We start from the raw sequence: 20,046 nt of genomic DNA on the forward strand, positions 1-20,046 counted from the left end.
AGTGATGATAAATTATAGAATGTTAGTCACACATGGGGTCAATGTTACTATTTTTGATATCCAACTATGAACGGAGATCAACATGGTGTCAATAATGGTGTAATAAAACATTCACCAAAATAGTTCGGGTCGTCCTATTTAGCCATGGATGACTCACTGGTGCTTAAAAAACGGGGCTATACATTGGGCATCAGTTTAGGCGAGGGGTCGTACGCCAAAGTAAAATCCGCTTATTCCGAGCGTCTGAAGACCAATGTTGCAATCAAAATTATTAACAGAAAAAGGGCGCCGAAGGATTTTTTGGAGAAGTTCTTGCCCCGGGAACTTGAAATTCTTGCATCCCTAAACCACCGCAACATCGTCAAGACCTTCGAGATCTTCGAGACTTCAGAAGGCAAGGTGTACATGATTATGGAGCTTGGTGTGCAAGGGGACCTACTGGAGTTCATCAAATTCAGGGGTGCTTTGCCCGAAGATTTCACCAGAAAACTGTTTAAACAGCTGTCACTTGCAATACAATTTGCACACGCCCTAGATGTTGCTCACAGAGACTTGAAATGTGAAAACCTGCTATTGGACCAAGACTTCAACCTCAAAGTGTCAGACTTTGGATTCGCCAGGAGGATCAATTATGATGATGATGGACAAATGATTCTCAGCAAAACTTTCTGTGGCTCTGCAGCCTATGCATCACCAGAGGTATTACAGGGGGTCCCATACAACCCCAAAGTGTATGACGTTTGGAGTATGGGGGTCGTTCTATTCATAATACTCTGTGGGTCTATGCCCTATGATGACTCCAATATCAAGAAGATGCTGAAGATTCAGAAAGAGCATCGCATTGACTTCCCACGCAGCAAAGCTGTCCCAACAGAGTACAAAGACTTGATATATCGCATGCTTAACCCCGATGTGGCCCTGAGGATAGAGATTGACGATATCCTTGAGCATGTATGGGTGCAGTCAAAATACAAATCACATGATGGTAGTAAGATACGGGAAGATGGGCCTTCCACATCGGAAGCAGCTTGCTCCAAAAAGGAAAGGAAGGGTGAAAGTAGTAAGAATGAAAGTAAGCATCCTCATGGTAATGAGAACAAGAAAGGAGCGAAAGCAGAGGCTGAGGCCGAATCAGAACCTAAACCTTCTGTGGAGAGCAAAGAGGTGGCTGGACCATCTAAGCACGCCAAGAAAAAATCGTCCCCCGATGCAAGGAACAACATCCCTGCTGATTCCTGATGTTGAAATCCTGGATTTATTCCACCTGAATAGTTCATAATAAATGAAGCATACATATTTGTCAAGATGAACCATATATATTTATAGTAAGAAATAAAAAAATAAAAAAACATTTTCTGTTGAGTCTGCTATGATAAAAGGTGAGTGTCAACATTTGGGGTTTACAAACAAATCACTCCAAGGCATTTTTTTTTTGGTTGAGGACTGAAATATTATATTGCAGAAAGAGGCATACAAAATAGAGGCTTACATTTTAACATATTTACAAAAATCAACAAAGACTCATCATAACATTCACCAAGATTAAAATCATATCAGTCTAGGCTATGTACAATTATATAATCTCTTTGGAACCCACAGATTGTAAGTTATCCAGTCCAGGTTTCTAACACAGTACATACTATGAATTTCTGTCCAACACCCTAACAGTAATGACCTGAGTTTTCCAACTATCATTGAATTCAGAGTTGGTATTTTGACTCTGCCCTTCACTGTGCACAGACTGTTCCAGCCATAAAAGGCAAGTCCATCAAATCCAGGTGGAGGGCATGAGGTGGGGTAGAGAGCCCACATGGCCAGTAATTTGCTTGATGACAACTTGCTTTCAACATGATGTAGGAGTTCACTTCCTCAAGATAACAACTGTTCTTTCTCAGTTTTGCTTTACTCAACTCAGAAGAAGTCAGAGGCTTTCCTCCTCTTGGGAAGCTGCAGTAGGTCGTCTGTGATGGACGCTGGGTCCTGGGAGGCAGGGGTCCTGGCTTTGCTTGGTGTCGGAGTGCCTGAGGGAGTGGCTGGACCACCCAGGGGGGTCTTGGAGCCTGCTCCTCTGTGTGTGGGCGATGGTGTGTAGCTTGCCCTTAGAGCTTTGTCTGTGTATTTGCTGGAGGTCCGGTTTACAAGCCTCTGAAGGGCAGGGGTCAATGCTGGGCTCAGTCCTTTTGGGGTGAGACTGAAAGACAGAAATTAGGTTCAAAATAATTAATAAAAGCATTTTAAAATGACAAAGAATTTTGTATTACAAGAGGTCATAGAATTGAGCTATGAAAAAACATGATATTTTGCAAATACAAAGATCAAAGCAATTTAGGCCTCAATCCGTTTTTACCTTGCAAGGTTTTCTGTGACCTTTCGCAATGCTTCTTGCTTCTTTGCCCGGTTTTTGGCAGCAGCCTCATTGGCCATTTTCAAACCCAACCTCTCTCTTCTTCCTGGTTCTGGAATCTGTGTGTCAGATTATCTCAGGTTAATAAACTGCTCTGAACAAACACTTTTTTTTGGGGGGGGGGACAGCAAAACAAAACAAGAAAAAATGAACAACTGCCAGTACCTTAAATGATGGGCCGATGTTCCTCTCTTGAAACGGTGAGTCAGACCCATCCAGGCGAAAGGGGGTGCTCTCTATCTCACCCCAGGTCATCAAGGGGGACTCAGCCATACCTGGTAGGACCATATCAGGTTAGGGGAGTTTAGTTTTTATGCAGTTGGAAAAGTTTTATGGAAGCCTCTCTAACAGCACCAAATGTTGGAAAAACAAATATTCTTACCCAATAACTAAGTATTTCTGATAGTTATTTTGTTGTTGAGAATATTGAAAGTGATCTATACTTGAACATAACATAACTACTTACCTGGGGAAGGGCAGGGAGTTCCTTCAAACCCATATCCGTTCACGTTAGGGGAATCCTGGGCATTAAGTTCTTTGCCATCTGGGCCTACTTTACCCTGTTTAAACTGGAGATAAACACTCAGTCAGATAAATCATTCAGGATCAATCCATTTCACTTGATCTTTAGATACCCTGACCTTTCTCTACTTTAAAATCCCTTGACTAAAAATAGGATACAACCATTTACTTAAAACCAATAACTTGTCAGGCAAGCACTTTACCTGTGCATTGAGGGCTGCAGCCTGTTGAAGCTGGCATTTGTTAAGGGCTTTGCTGAAGGGGTCTCCCACAAAGCGAGTGTTCTTGTGAATCACCTCCCTGGGCTTCTTGAAGAGTGTGTCATCCTGGACACCTTATTAAAAAAGACCATGAAGGTATTCATCTCAACTCATACAACATCAAACACAATTCATCATGTACAGTGCCTTCAGAAAGTATTCACACCCCTTGACTTTTTCCACATTTTGTTGTGCAGCCCAAATTCAAAATTGATTAAATATAGATTATTTTTTTTGTCACCGGCCTACACACAATACCCCATAATGTCAAAGTGGAATTATGTTTTTAGATATTTCTACAAATTAATTTAAAATGAAAAGATGAAATGTCTTGAGTCAACAAGTATTCAACCTCTTTGTTATGGCAAAACTAAATAAGTTCAGGAGTAAAAATTTACATTAATAGTGTTTAACATAATTTTTGAATGACTACCTCATCTCTGTACCCCACACAATTACAATTATCTGTAAGGTCCCTCAGTCGAGCAGTGAATTTCAAACACAGATTCAACCACAAAGACCAGGAAGGTTTTCCATTGCCTCTACCTATTGGTAGATGTGTCAAAATAAAAAAACAGACATTGAATATCCCTTTGAGCAAGGTGAAGTTATTAATTACACTTTGGATGGTGTATCAATACACCCAGTCACTACAAAAATACAGGCGTCCTTCCTAACGTAGTTGCCAGAGCCTTTAAAACAATTACAGAGTTTAATGGCTGTGATAGGAGAAAACTGAGGATGGATCAACAAAATTGTAGTTACTCCACAATACTAACTTAATTGACAAAGTTAAAAGAAGGAAGCCTGTACAGAATAAAAATATTCCAAAACATGCATCCTGTTTGCAGTAAGGCACTAAAGTAAAACTGCAAAAAAAATGTGGCAAAGAAATTAACTTTATGTCCTGAATACAAAGCGTTCTGTTTAGGGCAAATCCAACACAACACATCACTGAGTACCACTTCATATTTTCAAGCATGGTGGTGGCTGCATCATGTTATGGATATGCTTATCATCAGCAAGGACTAGGGAGTTTTTTAGGATAAAAATAAAAAGGAATACAGCTAAGCACAGGCAAAATCCTAGAGGAAAACCTGGTTCTGTCTGCTTTCCAAAAAGACACTGGGAGATAAATTCACCTTTCAGCAGGACAATAATATAAAACAGAAGGCACAACATACACTGGAGTTGCTTACCAAGATGACATTGAATGTTCCTGAGTGGACTAGTTAGAGTTTTGACTTAAATCAGCTTGAAAATCTGTGGCAAGACTTGAAATGTCTAGCAATGATCAACAACCAACTTCACAAAGCTTGAAGAATTTAAAAAATAATGTGCAAATATTGTACAATTCTGGGGCCTCATTTATCAATCATGTGTAGGAACAAATCTGTGCGCAAACCATGCGTGTGATCATTTCCACGCAAAGTGTGAGATTTATCAATATGAACTTTTTTTGAGAGTGTGCGTACATTTACGGACAGCCATGACCATGCGTATGCACAGTGCCAAGTCGTGGAACAAGGGAACTGATTGTCAAGCATAGAATTGGGAAAACATAAGTTGAAAATGTTTGAAATTGTGAAAGCAATAATTTAAAATGTTTTTCGATGTAATTGTATTACCATTGTAAACTCATGCATTTGTTACGATAATAATCCATATAAAGTCAAATCAAATTGTATTTGTCACATGCGCCGAATACTAATTCAAGTGCAGTAATTTGTTAAATTAGAGGGACGTGTGAAAGTGAAACCATTGTTGAAATACTATAGAAGACTGAGATAATGGGAAATCGAATGAGAGATGGCTGATCTTGCTCTGTTGGAAGATTTGGCACAGGTTGCATTTAGCAGAGCAAATTTTTAGAGACAAGTGGTATGTTTTTTTGCAGAAAGTACAGATTGGCTCATCAGATATCGTTTCCCAAAACCAATTTTATAGGATCTTTGCGAGGATTTAAGATCTACTTTAGAAAAGCAAACATAAGAAATGCTGCTGAATGTGGTGGCAAGGTGGCCAGTTGGAACGCACGACTCGTTCATTCTGCAAAACAGCAATTTTGGCCTATACGCCTACATGAGGGAGCAGTTGAGGATGGATGGCTTATTGGTGAATGTTGCCTATTCATTTGAAGTATATTTGCCATAGAGCCCCACAGTGGAGGTGTCATAATACCCATAAAACCTAGCGGTCAAACAGGGAAATGTTTTAAATCGTTTTATCAATATATTCGACTCCATTTACTCTCAGATTCGAAAATGCGAATTAGCACCAAAGTAAGCGGCAGGTAGCTTAGTGGGTAAGAGCGTTGTGCCAGTAACCGAAAGGTCGCTGGTTCTAATCCCCGAGCCGACTAGGTGAAAAATCTGTCGATGTGCCCTTGAGCAAGGCACTTAACCCTAATTGCTCCTGTAAGTCGCTCTGGATAAGAGCGTCTGCTAAATGACTAAAAATGTAAAAATGTAAACATCATGCAAAACTACAAATCCCTGCAAGCTCCTGCACGTCATCTCTAGCTGACACCTTTGCTAACAGGTATTCTGTCAATTAAAAAAAAAAAAAAAAAACGTGCACAAGACAGTTAACAGAATTGTCCATTTAAAGAAATTTAGCCAATTTATTCATTACTACTTTTAACTAACATTAGATAGTTAATCCAGAGATTCTTACCTTTGCCTCAATTCAGCAGTCTCGCCCAGATCATCATGGCATTTGTAGTTCTTTATGATAGCCACATTAGCAGCTAATTAGCGTTTCATTTTTTGGGGGTAAATACAGGCTAATATATTGATAAAAGTCACCTTGTCCTAGAGAGATTTACACAGTTATCAAAACGTCACGCCAGGGTAAGCCTACACGAAACACAGCCCTTATTTTAAGTGTTTCTAAAATCTCCTATGGGAAAAATGAATGGTGGAAAAACAATTGGAACCATTTCCCTGTTTGACCGCTAGGTTTTATGGGTATTATGACTCCTACTGTGGTACTCTATTGCTAAAGCAACTTGAATTGTCCTGATGGTCCTCTCTTTGAAGCTATGTTTTATTTGTGCTGGTCAAGAAACAACTGAGTGAGCCAAATAAAACCCTTTGGTTGTACTCAATCTCTGACACTTGCACCTCTATTTCAGTCTCTGAAATGTTTTTTTCTTCTAGTTTTTTTTGGTTGCGCTGTTGTATTTCATGGTACGGCATTGTATATTCCCCATGTGCTTTAAAGGGATGATTTTTACCATATATGGTTAATTAGGGGCGTTTCGAAATGCAAATAGCCAAGGTCGTGCACAAGCACTGAGGCCGAGAATAATTGGTATTTAACAATGGTTATCTCCTATCGGTGTGCGTATGACGCTCGTAGGATTGTTTGATAAATCACACTTCTTCCATACGTACGAACAATTAAAATTCCATTCCTAAGGAGTATTTTAGAATCGTTTCTACGCAATATTGATAAATGAGGCCCCAGGTGTGCAAAGCACTTAGAGACTTACCCAGAAAGACCCATAGCTGTAATCACAGCCAAAGGGGATTCTAACATGTATTGACTCAGGGGTGTGAATACTTATGTAAATGAGATATTTCTGTATTTCATTTTAAATACATTTGCAAAAATGTCTAAAAACATGTTTTCACTTTGTCATTACGGGGTATTGTGTGTAGAAAAAAATATATATTTAGTCCATTTTGAATTAAGGCTGTAACACCACATTTTTTTGAATAAGTCAAGGGGTATGAATACTTTCTGAAGGCACTGTAAGTAAGTACCAGCTTAGCCTATAGCAGGGATCATCAACTAGATTCAGCCGCAAGCCTATTTTTTTCTTGAGCGGATGGTCGGGGGGCCGGAACATAATTACAATTAATTTGTAGACGGTAAATTGACCACAAGAAGCCCAAACAGATATAATGCTCGACTAAAACATAATAATTTCAAACCTTGCTTACATTTGTATACGATCACATCTCTCTATTATCTGAGGGAATACTTGGGAACAGATTTCTTAAATTAAAATCACTTGTAGCTGATTCTGTTGTTTTTAGTCTATTATGTCCAACAACAAAACACTTTTAAAAAACAATTGTTTTTTTTGCTCAGAAAACTTGGGGGACCAAATAAAACCACCCATATTTGGCCCGTGGGCCGCCAGTTGAGGAACCCTGGCCTATAGTATACATAATATGGTGTTCGTATGTGCGACTCCGTGGCTTTATGCACCCCATACAAAGCACATTATAATCAAGCAAGATAAAAGGAACATTTCTCATGCAGGAAAATAACTGTTTGTCTCATCCATTATAAAAACATCAATCCTCACCCTCTGGATAGTACATAAGGGCATTCTTTGCTTTGTACTCCCAGGTCTCCAGTCCTGCCTTTACACACTCAAGGGCCTGCTTCTCTGATGACGGAAGTGCAAGGTTTTCTTCATGCCGCTAAAACAAGAAACATGCTGTTATAACATATGTTGCTTTCATATATAACATATATCATTGCTTTCAACTCATGAAATAACACTCCAGGAGCATTACATACTACAACATTTGAGTAGGGTGCAATTCACATGTGATCAAATGAGAGTTTATGGCAAGTGTACCTGTTTAAATTCAGCCTCTGCCTCATACAGCCACGCATGCCTCAACTTCTCCTTGTCTTCTGCTAGAACCATGATCTGCTCAAAGGATGCATTATCCTCGCTTGTGTTCTTAGCCAGGAAACGATCAAGACAGGGCAGCTCTTTCTCTTCCTCGTCTCCTTCCTTATTCACTACAAACACACAATATTAACACAGGGAATACATCTTACTGCTGTAATTGAGTTATTTACATAGTACTATAAGAAATCAACGACCAATTACCACTAGATTATAACGGCTGGAAGTTCTATTTTCTAAATAGTCTTGAGAGCCATTGTAAAGTTGGGTGTCCTTAAGCTAAGCATACATTATAGGACAACAAAAATCTTTACATCTGGGGAGCAGTCACATTATGCAAATTGTCTACATCATCTTGTAATCCTAAAGTCTGCAACTGGTGTGCTCACATTACACGAGTTTGCTCACATTGCAACCTGCCTAGATTCCACCAAATCCTGTGATTTCCTGATGCGTCATCGTTGCCCTCCTACTCTGTGGCTGTAGCCGAGCAACAGATTACAAGTTGCACAAGTCGTATCGTAGCACAAATCAAATCATATTTTATTTGTCGCATGCTTTGTAAACAACAGGTGTAGACTAACAGTGAAATGCTTACTTAAGGGCGCTTCCCAAAAATGCAGAGAAAGAAAACAGAGAAATAATAGAAAAGTAAAACACGTCATAGTAAAAGTAATAATAAATACACAGTGAGTAATGATTACTTTGCTATATACACAGGGTACTAGTACCGATTCGATGTGCAGGGGTATGAGGTAATTGAGGTAGATATGTACATATAACTAGGAATAAAGTGACAGATAATAAACAGTAGCAGCAGCGTATGTGAGGAGTCAAAAGAGTTTGTACAAAAAGGGTTAATGTAGATAGTTAAATAGTTAACCAAATAGCTACCCGGACTAACTATTTAGCAGTCTTATGGGATGGCTTGGGAGTAGAAGCTGTTCAGGGTCCTGTTGGTTCCAGCTTTGGTGCATCGGTACCACTTGCCGTGCGGTAGCAGAGAGAACAGTCTATGACTTGGGTGTCAGGAGTCTGACAGTTTTTAAGGCTTCCTCTGACACCACCTGGTATAGAGGTCCTGGATGGCAGGTAGTTCGGCGCCAGTGATGTACTGGGCTGTACGCACTACCCTCTGTAGCGCCTTGCAGTTGCCATACCAAGCGGTGATGCAGCCAGTCAAGATGCTCTTAATGGTGTAGCTGTATAACTTTTTGAGGATCTGAGGGCCCATGCCAAATCTTTTCAGCCTCCTGAGGGAGAAGAGGTGTTGTCTTGCTCTCTTCACGACTGGTGTGGTTGGACCATGATCCTTAGTGATGTGGACACAGAGGTACTTGAAGCTCTCGACCCGCTTCACTACAGCCCCGTCGATGTGAATGGGGCGTGCTCTGCCCTCCATTTTGTAGTCCACACTCAGCTCCTTTGTCTTGCTGACATTGAGGGAGAGGTTTTTCTCCTGGCACCACACTACCAGGTCTCTGACCTCCTATAGTCTGTCTCATCGTCGTTGGTGATCAGGCCTACCACCGTTGTGTCGTCAGCAAACTTAATGATGGTGTTGGAGTCGTGTGTCCACGCAGTCAATGGGTGAACAGGGAGTACAGAAGGGGTCTAAGCATGCACCCCTGAGGTATTTGGTATTTTTGGTATTTTATTAGGATCCCTATTAGCTGTTGCAAAAGCAGCAGCTACTCTTCCTGGGGTCCACACAAAACATGAAACATGACATAAACCAGAACATTAATAGACAAGAACAGCTCAAGGACAGAACTAAAGGCACACGTAGCCTACATATCAATACTTACACACAAACTATCTAGGTCAAATAGGAGAGAGGTGTTGCTTTATTTGTTTTTTGAAACCAGGTTTGCTGTTTATTTGAGCAATATGAGATGGCTCTATATAATACTGGACTATGCAAACAATTTGGGATTTTCAACACATTCATGTTTCTTATAAAAAGAAGAAGTGATGCAGTCAGTCTCTCCTCAAATCTTAGCCAAGAGAGACTGGCATGCATAGTATTTATATCAGCCCTATGATTACAATGAAGAGCAAGACGTGACGCTGTGTTTTGGGCCAGCTGCAGCTTAACTAGGTATTTTATTTCCGCACTGGACCACACGACTGGACATTAATCAAGATTAGACTAAACTAGAGCCTGCAGAACTTGCTTTTTGGAGTGTGGTGTCAAAAAAGCAGAGCATCTCTTTATTACAGACGGACCTCTCCCCATCTTTACAACCATTGAATCTATATGTTTTGACCATGATAGTTTACAATCTAAGGTAACGTCAAGTAATTTAGTCTCCTCAACTTGTTCAACAGCCACACCATTCATTACCAGATTCAGTTGAGGTCTAGAACTTAGGGAATGATTTGTACCAAATACAATGCTCTTAGTTTTAGAGATGTTCAGGACCAGTTTATTACTGGCCACCCATTCCAAAACAGACTGCAACTCTTTGTTAAGGGTTTCGGTGACTTCATTAGCTGTGGTTGCTGATGCGTATATGGTTGAATCATCAGCATACATGAACACACATGCTTTGTTTAATGCCAGTGGCAGGTCATTGGTAAAAATAGAAAAGAGTAGAGGGCCTAAAGAGCTGCCCTGTGGTACACCACACTTTACATGTTTGACATTAGAGAAGCTTCCATAAAAAAAACTCTGAGTTCTATTAGATAGATAGCTCTGAATCCACGATATGGCAGAGGTTGAAAAGCCATAACACATACGTTTTTTCAACAACAGGTTATGGTCAATAATATCAAAGGCTGCACTGAACTCTAACAGTACAGCTGCCACAATTTTCTTATTATCAATTTCTTTCAACCAATCATCAGTAATTTGTGTCAGTGCAGTACATGTTGAGTGCCCTTCCCTATAAGCATGTTGAAAGTATGTTGTTCATTTGTTTACAGAGAAATAGGATTTTATTTTGTCAAACACAATTTTTGCAACAGTTTGCTAAGAGCTGGCAGCAAGCTTATAGGTCTACTGTTAGAACCAGTAAAGGCCACTTTACCATTCTTGGGTAGTGGAATTACTTTGGCTTCCCTCCAGGCCTGAGGACAAAGACTTTCCTCTAGGCTCAGATTAAAGATATGACAGATAGGAGTGGCTATAGAGTCAGCTACCATCCTCAGTAGCTTTCCATCTAAGTTGTCAATGCCAGGAGGTTTGTCATTATTGATCGATAACAATAATTTTTCCACCTCTCCCACACTAACGTTACAAAATTCAAACTTGCAATGCTTTTCTTTCATCATTTGTTTTTTTATGCATGAATACGATGGCTCATTGTTGGCCTTTCCTGCCTAAGTTTGCCCACTTTGCCAATGAAGTAATCATTAAAATAATTGGCAACATCAAATGGTTTTGTGATGAATAAGCCATCTGATTTGATGAAAGATGGAGTTGAATTTGTCTTTCTACCCATCATTTCATTTAAAGTACTCCAAAGTTTTTTTCCATCATTTTTTATATCATTGATCTTGGCTTCATAATACAGTTTCTTCTCTTTTTGTTGAGTTTAGACACATAATTTCTCAATTTGTAGTAAGTCAACCAGTCAGATGTGCAGCCAGATTTATTAGCCACTCCTTTTGCCCCATCTCTTTCAACCATACAGTTTTTCAATTCCTCATCAATCCATGGAGCCTTTACAGTTCTAACAGTCAGTTTCCTAACAGGTGCATGTTTATCAATACTTGGAAGAAGCAATTTCATAAATTCATCAAGTGCAGCATCTGGATGCTCCTTTTTAATCACATCATCCACATATGAGTCACAGCAAAATCTTTGGTATGATTTCTTATACACTATTTTCGGCACAGTTGTTTGAACTTTGGCTTTCCTGGATATAGCCACTATATTGTGATCACTGCATCCAGTGGGTACAGATACAGCTTTAGAACAAAGTTCTACAGTATTAGTACAAATGTGATTGATACATGTGGATGATCTTGTTCCTGTAGTGTTTGTAAACACCCTGGTAGGTTGATTAATAACCTGAACCAGATTACAGGCACTGGTTACAGTAAGAAGCTTCCTCTTGAGCGGACAGCTTGATGAAAACCAGTCAATATTCAGGTCCCCAAGAAAGTAGACCTCTTTGTTTACATCACATACACTATCAAGCATTCCACATATATTATTTAAATACTGACTGTTCGCACTTGGCCTATAGCAACACCCCAAAAGAAAAGGCTTTAGATGTGGCAAGGGAACCTGCAACCACAACACTTCAATAACACTTGACATAAGATCTTCTCTAAGCATTACAGGGATATGGCTCTGAATATATACAGCAACACCTCCCCCATAAGCATTTCTGTCTCTTCTATAGATGTTATATTCTTGTATTGCTACTGCTGTATCATCAAATGAATTATCTAAGTGAGTCTCAGAAATGGCTAATATATGAATGTTATCTGATGTTAGCAAGCTTGATTTATTTCTAAGGCTACATATATTAATATGGGCTATTTTCAGCCCTTTTCTGGGTAGTTTATCAGAGATAGACATAATACTGGAAAGAGCAAACAAAGCAAGAGAAAAATACATACATTCAGCAGTCCATTAATCAATTGGTGTGTGTGTGTGTGTGTGCTGTGGGGTTGAAGCTACGAACCCATAGGCTTGGCTCTCTCATCCTTTCCAGGTTTCTGGGAGGGAGGGTGGACAATGAGCTTGTCAAAGCGGATGTAAGCAATGTCCCCACGCGCTCTGGCAGCTTTCATGGCTGGGATAAGTTCTTTCCTCTTCTGGCGCACAGCTTCAGGATAGTCCTCGTTGAGAAAGATATACGTTCCTCTCAAGTTCTTGGCTCTTTCTAGAACAGCTACCTTGTCCTTGAACCTCAAGAACTTGACCACTATCGGCCTGGGCCGGTGGTGGATTTTCCAGTCCTGTGGGCACGCTCCACCTCAATCTTCCTGTGGTCCATCTTCAATTTCTCAGAGATCATTTCCCTCACTTTGTCCTCAGACTCCGTCCAGGTCTCATGTGGAGATTCTGCAATTCCGTCCACAACCATGTTGTTACGCCTTGATTGTCCCTCTGATTTATCCGTCATTGTTATCATGGATTCACAGACAGAACTGATGTCCTCTCTCAATGACTTACAGATTGCTGTAATCTTGCCGTTTTCCTGTTTCAACTCATCAAGCTGACCATGGGAGAACTGCAAACTGTTCTTTAGGTCCTGGACCTCTCTGGTCAGGTCTTGTCCATTCTTTTATTAGTCGAATCCACCAGTATTTGGACAAAGCACTTGAAGCTATTTTCTTGTTGTTGTAACAACTGCTTGTAGAACTCTTTTTGTTCGTTTAAAAGAGCCTTCACGTGTGATAGAGACACCACTGTCCTCGACAACGGTACTCCCGCCGGCTTTGGTCTTTGTCATGGTAGCTAGCAACGTAGGTTACGCTGTTACTCCTCGCAGTTCCAGACAGGGCAGGTCACAGGGAAGATTGAAAACAACAAACAGCAGGAATCTAGACATCCACAAACCCGGGACAATCCGCGGTCCCAGCCACAATGGCTAACCGCGTCGCGGGCTGCGTTCAAGCCCTCAAGAAAACCCTGCTAGCTTGATATGCTGCTAGCTAGCAGCTAGGCTAGCTGCAAAGCCAAATAGCTCCTCAGACCCGTCCTTGGTCAGCAGGATCACTGGACAGAGACTAGCAATCCCAGCAACTGATGCCAACTGTGTCGCGGGAGCCAAACTAAAAAGTTAGCTAGCTACAAAGAACTTCCCAATACACTTTCAAAACAACAAACTTGGGGGCGGCCCATCAGGAAGTCCAGGATCCAGTTGCAGAGGGAGGTTTTCAGTCCCAGGGTCCTTAGCTTAGTGATGAGCTTGAAAGGCACTATGGTGTTGAACACTGAGCTGTAGTCAATTAACAGCATTCTCATGTAGGTGTTCCTCTTGTCCAGGTGGGAAAGGGCAGTGTGGGGTGCAATAGAGACTGCATCATCTGTGGGTCTGTTGGGGCGGTATGAGAATTGGAGTGGGTCCAGGGTGTCTGGGATGATGGTGTTGATGTGAGCCATGACCAGCCTTTCAAAGCATTTCATGGCTAAAGATGTGGTCTGCTTGAAACATGTAGGTATTACAGACTGGGTCTGGGAGAGGTTGAAAACGTCTGTGAAGACAATTGACAGCTGGTCAGCGCACCCCCTCACTACAAAAGATACGACCAAAAATGTCTGGTATGTCAGAAAAATAAATCGGGACCTAAGATGCACAACGGGAAAGCGCAAGACCCAAAATCGCACATCTTTCACCCGCTCACAATATGCGACCTACAACGTCTTGGTCAGAGCCTACGACTTTAGAATTTACCTGTGATTCCAGAAATGAGTTGTGGATCCCAAATCGTTGCAAAATCGCAGTTTAAAATTATGTAATGTATGACTTCAGACAGAATAGTGCCATTTTTAGTCACAATGGTGAACAAGAACTTACCCCCATCTGCTCCTTTCTTGTTTTTGCCCAGTATAGAAGAGGGAGACCCAGGACAACCCTCTGGTGTCTCAAAGGAAGCTGGAGTAACATCTAAACAAACCAGTGGGGGGGGGCATATTATTATAGCACCACTCCTGCATTCATAGACAACCAGTACATTATGTGGAAAAGAGTTTCCTTGACAGTTTACTTATCATCTTACTCACATGGGGCAGTGGAGCGTGGTGTGGACTTGGCTAAAGATGACCCATACTTAATGGATATTTCCCGCATCTTCCCAAGATCCCCATTTTCCTCAGCTTCGAGGTAGTCCTTCTGCGCTTGTAACTTGGTTACATCTGGGAAAAAGTCCCTCTGGATGATCTTCTCTAAACTCTGTTGAAAGTCATACAAAACAGACAAGTTAGGAAGACACTGGCAACTATCAACATGGCCTAGCCACAACACACACAGCACATACTAAACAACGAGGTTGTATGTATAACATCACCACTATGTTTGTTCAATCACCTTTATCTGTATTGACCTTAAAACGTAGATTTGCAGCAACACTGTAAACCTATTGTATTATTAGACAGCTGCAGGTAGGCTAGAATGAGCACTGGCTAACTAGCTAGCTTAGCAGTCTGTTCCACAACGGCAACGTTAAGTTACCTCTATGTAGTTTTCTTCATCGAGAACCTTTCGATTTGTTTTCTTTGTTTCCTCGGGTGGCTGTCGAAGAGCAACTGTTGTGACAGGATTAGCTGGGACAAGGGTTCCAGGCATCAGCGCCTTTCCAAATCCTTCCATTGTCGGTGGCTAGAAGAAGCTAGCGAAAAGGTCTCTGGGGGCCTTGACTCTGTTAACGTTAGCTAGCTAGCAAACAAAACAAAACCTCGCTGAATGTAAATAATCCAGTTATAAACTAAAAAGACTCTCTGAAAATAGAAGTGTATGAATACCTTACTTTAATTCGCGTAGTTATAATATCAATAGTTCTTAGTTGATGTTTTGCTAATCAAGGAACCTCATGCGAAGAACGTATACGCGTGACGTCACCAGAAATATGGCAGTGACGTTTTTAGAATTAATATAGCCTCATTGTTGCATTGGATGCAAAGTATCCAAAAATGTCTACATGATGGCCATATCCGGCACAATCTTCTAGTTTTCCAGGTTTCGCACACCAAATGCTGTTCTTTTTTGTCGCCTCCACTTCGCTCTTCGGTTTTTAAACCACACCTATCGAAATAAAATAAAATTAGGCTACATTGACTACACGTTTTAAACGTAATAAAACAGATTTAAACCCTGACAACAAACAAAAAACATTTAGCTGCCTACCTCTACTCGCTCTTCGCGTAAATGAGTGCTCTGTGCTAGTTTTTCCCGCGTTTTCACATCTGGATACTGGTTCTGAAGGAACAGCTCCTCCAGAGCGTCCAGCTGATCCTCGGTGAATATGGTGCGGTGTCGCCTGGTGCGCCTCTGGACCTGACTGAAGGACTGCTCCTCTCTGGGAGTATTTCCTCCTGGCCTGCATGGCTCCGGAAACATTCTTCTGGACCATGCATACTGGCATGCTGAATTAAAATAACTTTACATGTAAGTGTTTTTATTTTTGAATCATATTTTTTCTCACAACAAATACAAACATACACATACGAACAACATCTTACAACTTTACATGTAAGTGTGTTAGGCACATTGATTTCAGGTCAAAGCATGAACATATAGGCCTTCATGGCTAATGGGAAAAACAACTGAACTGCTTTAGACATCATAATTAAACAAACAGATATTGAGAGAGAAAAATGAAGCGTGATCATAGTGTCAAAATTGTCATAGGTTTAGGTCTTACTTTCAGGAGGATAGTCAGCCTGGAACACCTCTCCACAGTGTGAGCAGTAGCAGCAGCATGAGCAGGTGTGCTGTGGATGTTCTATGTGGCTCCCAGCAGGAATACTCTGTGATCTTGCTCCATCCTCACCTGGTACAGGGTTGTGGGTGGCACCATACTGCCTGCTCTCCTCAATGTTACTCGGAAATCTGTTCAGTATATTGTCAATGGTGAATGGAAACTTCTGTCTCTCCATCCTACTTGACCCCTCCATGACAAGCTTTCTGCCCAAAGAATTCACTTGAAATTCAAACTAGTGTTTAAAGTGCCAGCCAAGGCATCCAGTTAATGCTTCTGGGTAAAGCATATGCCATACAGTAATCCTCTCCCTTCTCCACTGTGCTCAACGACAGACCCACTCGTTCTCATTTTATAAGAGACATTTGACAGAGAAAGAGAGAGCAAAAAACATAATCCCCCTATAGACCAGACACATATAAAATGGTTGAAACTTAATTCCCAGCTAATCTGGGCAGTTTTTTGTGGGGGTTAGGGAGGATGGGGGATTCAGCTAATCTGGCCCCATTGCTTTGCTTTCGGGAAAAAAATCTGATTTCACTGTATTAAATTAGGGGTAGAGAGCTTCTAAGATCCTTATTGTTGTGGTTTTAGAGAAAAAGAGATTGCTTGGTATTAGAAACCTGGACTTAAAGATGAACCTTTTGGTGTGACCAAGGACCTATTGGGTATTAGCCCCTGAATTCCTTTCTTCACAACACTTGCAGTCCTCGTTTGTTTGAGTTCACCAACAAAATTCACACAGTTCTATTTATTTTATATACATTTAGAGGGATTCACCATTTAAAAACAAAACACAACAGCAGAGTTTATCTCCCTAGTTTTCAATCAATCTGAATCATACAGTTCCAATACGAAGGTCTACGACGTGTTTACAATCTTTATTGATCCTTTATATAGAGACAATTGAATTTGGTCATTTTTGTTGTCACAGTACCCAGCCTCACCACACAACACAGGCTGGGAGCAGCATTCCGCATGTTTCAACATAACAGCCATTCACAAAGGGAGCATATTCAGAGATTAAATATCAGTCAAAATGTACAGGTATGGATAGCCAAGGCTTCTGACAATCTCTCTGTTAGTATTCACAGCATGAGTACTGGGCCGTATCTATGAAGTGCAGTCATTCAGTCTGACTTCTCTGACAATGTGCACGGCTGAGGTAAAGCTATTACAGGTTGTATTTATTCTCCAACAAATCCTTTGATTTCATATAAGGGAATACACCTTTTTATCAAGGAATTAATGGATTTTCCGAATCTGTCCTAAGCTCCTCAGATAAGGGGCGTTTGAAAACAGATAACAATAAACACCACCTCATCCCTTTCACTGGGGTTTAATGGCCAGCAGGATTGTTGATGTATAGTTTTTTGAGTTGTTGAGATAGCTATCTCTGGTCTTTGTGATTTTTCAAAGGAAGACTTTGTATCACATCCACATTGGTTCAATGGTGTTAAGTTCATTACCAGGGATTAGTATGATAAAAGCACCTTATATTGTTGTTGTCAAAGGCATTGGTGTGTAAAAACTTCAAATCCTCTTACAGAAAACATACAAAACATAAATCAAAACCACTAACACATGCTTGCCCAACAGCACAATCTAACAGTGCAGGATATAGCTGGAAGATTGGTTTGACCAAGATTATTTTCTAGACGAGCATCAAAATATGTTAACTTCTGAAGTAGGTAGCAGAGAAATGGCATATATCAATTGAATCATCTTCTGTGTTTGCAGTAACCAGCAGCCAATTGTTAGGCGGATCAGGGTTATTTATAAACTCTGAATGTGGTGCCAAATGATTGAGATTGTCACACATTTTCAAGTGAATGCGGAATGGTTTGCATACTGTTCAGTTTAGCCTACAAAGAAACAGTATGAGGCAGAGTACAAAATTGCTGCAGTGCCACTGACAGCCATGGTGCACAAATATTTGTTCTAGGTACATGATGCAAAACTGTTTCAGTATGGGGTTATTCCACCTTCTTAAGCGTTATTGAATGTGTTGTATCATACTTTCTTTATCCCAAACGTAAAGGTCAGTTGCAGTTTTAAAGCACGTTTTCTGCAATGGGGCAGAGAAAAACTATGGATTTTTTATAACACATTTCATTTTATTTTTGCCATGAGGCAGAGAGAACATTGTTGCAGTTTTACAGCAAAGTACCTGCAATTCTAACCATTTTGTAATCACCTATGCCATGTTAATACGATATCTGAGAGAGAATGACTAACAAAATCAATGGGTGCCCCCTGGAGGTCAGGGCCCCTGGGTACGTTCCCTGCGTGCCCAGTCGGTATTCAGCCATGACTACTACAACTTTAGATAGCTGGCTAGACTAACTACAAATCATAAAATTGTTAGCTGACATGTCTAATTGAGTGACTGACATAACAAAATAAAAACTGCTGATGCACAACCACATTTCTAAATTGCAGCTGGTGTATTCTACTCATCTTACTCTCAATGGTAAGTTGAGACTCCGTCTGAGTAAAAAAATTAAAAAATATCATTTAAAAAAAAATATATATACAGTATATAAACACACACACATATATATATATATATATAGTGCATTTGGAAAGTATTCAGACCCCTTTACTTTTTCCAAATTTTGTTACGTTACAGCCTTATTCTAAAATTGATTACATTTGGATTTCTTCCTCATCAACCTATAATGACAAATAATAACCCATAATGACAAAGTGAAAACAGGTTTTTAGAAATGTTTGCAAATGTATTACAAATAAAAAACAGATATCTTATTTACACAAGTACTCATACCCTTTGCAATGAGACTCGAAATTGAGCTCAAGTGCATCCTGTTTCCATTGATCATCCTTAAGTTGTTCCTACAACTTGATTGGAGTCCACCTGTGGTAAACGCAATTGACTGGACATGATTTGGAAAGGCACACACCTGTCTATATAAGGTCCCACAGTTGACAGTGCATGTCAGAGCAAAAACCAAGCCATGAGGTCGAAAGAATTGTCCGTAGAGCTCCAAGACAGGATTGTGTCCAGGCACAGATCTGGGGAAGGGTACCAAAACATTTCTGCAGCATTGAAGGTCCCCAAGAACACAGTGGCCTCCATCATTCTTAAATGGAATACGTTTGGAACCACAAAGACTCTTCCTAGAGCTGGCCGCCCGGCCAAACTGAGCACTCGGGGGAGAAGGACCTTGGTCAGGGAGGTGACCAAGAACCCGATGGTCACTCTGACAGAGCTCCAGAGTTCCTCTGTGGAGATGGGAGAACCTTCCAGAAGGACAACCATCTCTGCAGCACTCCACCAATCAGGCCTTTATGGTAGTGGCCAGACGGAAGCCACTCCTCAGTAAAAGGCACATGACAGCCCGCTTGGAGTTTGCCAAAAGGCACCTAAAGGACTCTCAGACCATGAGAAACAAGATTCTCTGGTCTGATGAAACCAAGATTCAACTCTTTGGCCTGAATGCCAAGCGTCACGTCTGGAGGAAACCTGGCACCATCCCTAGGGTGAAGCATGGTGGTGGCAGCATCATGCTGTGGGGATGTTTTTCAGCGGCAGGGACTGGGAGATTAGTCAGGATCGAAGGAAAGCTGAACGAAGCAAGGTACAGAGAGATCCTTGATGAAAACCTGCTCCAAAGCACTCAGGACCTCAGACAGGGGCGAAGGTTCACCTTCCAACAGGACAACGCAGGAGTGAAAGAAAGAGACAATAGGGTGGCTATATGTGAGGCTACACACTGTATGCTATAGGCCTAAGGCTGCCTTTAGTGAGAATTTGGGCTAAAACAACGGTATGTAGAACAATCTAGGCAATGCATGAA

General features: G+C 40.9%; 2 protein-coding genes across 3 annotated transcripts; one reads left to right on the plus strand and one right to left on the minus strand.

The window, feature by feature from the left end:
* Window positions 1-144: 144 nt before the first annotated feature.
* Window positions 145-1,239, plus strand: LOC311136683 (testis-specific serine/threonine-protein kinase 1-like; the record flags this gene model as incomplete). The annotated part of the gene is made up of 1 exon (XM_084170905.1): window positions 145-1,239. The coding sequence occupies one exon, from the start codon at window positions 145-147 to the stop codon at window positions 1,237-1,239; it is 1,095 nt and encodes a 364-aa protein (XP_084027031.1).
* Window positions 1,235-15,864, minus strand: LOC311136682 (splicing factor ESS-2 homolog; the record flags this gene model as incomplete). Of its 2 annotated transcripts, XM_084170904.1 has the most annotated exons (11): window positions 1,242-2,191; window positions 2,348-2,463; window positions 2,570-2,679; window positions 2,871-2,973; window positions 3,130-3,260; window positions 7,508-7,625; window positions 7,787-7,956; window positions 14,326-14,415; window positions 14,532-14,700; window positions 14,980-15,126; window positions 15,652-15,864. In XM_084170904.1, 11 exons carry the CDS (start codon window positions 15,862-15,864, stop codon window positions 1,912-1,914), a joined length of 1,647 nt encoding a protein of 548 aa, XP_084027030.1. In that variant the 3' UTR covers window positions 1,242-1,911. The 2 variants fall into 2 exon arrangements, with proteins under 2 accessions (XP_084027029.1, XP_084027030.1); XM_084170903.1 differs by lacking the exon at window positions 15,652-15,864 and having other exon boundaries at window positions 1,235-2,191; window positions 14,980-15,367.
* Between the last annotated feature and the right edge of the window lie 4,182 nt (window positions 15,865-20,046).

Source organism: Coregonus lavaretus, assembly GCF_964263955.1.
Source record: "Coregonus lavaretus genome assembly, chromosome: 10".
In the NCBI taxonomy this organism is placed as follows: Eukaryota; Metazoa; Chordata; class Actinopteri; order Salmoniformes; family Salmonidae; genus Coregonus; species Coregonus lavaretus.